This window comes from Octodon degus, unplaced genomic scaffold (assembly GCF_000260255.1).
Source record: "Octodon degus isolate 3935 unplaced genomic scaffold, OctDeg1.0 scaffold00092, whole genome shotgun sequence".
Classification (NCBI taxonomy): domain Eukaryota; kingdom Metazoa; phylum Chordata; class Mammalia; order Rodentia; family Octodontidae; genus Octodon; species Octodon degus.
Window position 1 is genome coordinate 9,211,898 of NW_004524668.1, and position 824 is coordinate 9,212,721.

The 824-nt window shown below is 49.6% G+C and overlaps 1 protein-coding gene across 1 annotated transcript in view; it reads left to right on the plus strand.

Annotated features, from left to right (window-relative positions):
• Window positions 1-805, plus strand: part of Agmat (agmatinase) — a 10,335-nt gene extending 9,530 nt beyond the window's left edge. The window contains exon 6 of the mRNA XM_004637771.2: window positions 356-805. Coding sequence (XP_004637828.1) covers window positions 356-429 — 74 coding nt within the window. The 3' untranslated portion in view covers window positions 430-805. The remainder of the gene's footprint in view (window positions 1-355) is intronic.
• Window positions 806-824: the final 19 nt, after the last annotated feature.

Sequence of the window (824 nt, forward strand, 5' to 3'; positions counted from 1 at the left end):
TTTTTTAATTTTTTTGCTAGATAATAAATTAATAAGGGGATTGAACTTGGGACCTTGCCAGGCAGGTGCTTATGCTGCTGCGCTACCTCCCCAGCCTGATGGCAAACACAGTGCATAGCATTCTTAGAGGTTTTCCTGTGGTGGCGGTGACTAAGTGGAAGCAAAGAACCCTGTGGCTTCTGTTGTTTCCAGGTGAGGCGCAAAGGAGGCAGCCGGCAGGCACACGTGCGTGCGTGGGGGCGTGGGCGGCCGGCAGAGGGCTCCTAGCTGGGGTCCCAAAGCCCAGCTTCGGGGTGGGGAGGGCGGCAGGTGTGCCGCGCTTGCTCTGGGTGATTCGGACACCCCTCCTCCACAGGAAACACGGCCCTCCTGGCTGCGAACCTGCTGTTTGAGATGCTGTGTGCTCTCCCCAGAGTGACGTCTGCCTGAGAGCCGTTCTCCAGAACTGAATGAATCAGCAGCTTGGTGGATGCGTTTTTGCCCGTGGAGCTTTCTGCGGCAGGGTCGTGGCTGTAAAATGCATTCAGCGCTCTCACTCCAGCAGCCACCATCGCTGAGGAGTCTGAATGGGCTTGAAAAGTTGAGCTCGGATACCACTTTGAGATTTTTTCCTTTGATGAACATTGATGGAGGATACAGGGGGAGGGGATGGAGAATTCATTCAAGGGTATTAAAAATCAGGGAATTGAAATTTTAAAATCATAGAATAATACTGTATAGATCTTCAAATTTGTATAGTCTCCTTTTAAAATATAGCTCCTTCTCTAGCTTAGCTGCTGTAGCTTGGTTTTAGGCCCACTTTTAATATAAAATTTTATTTATTT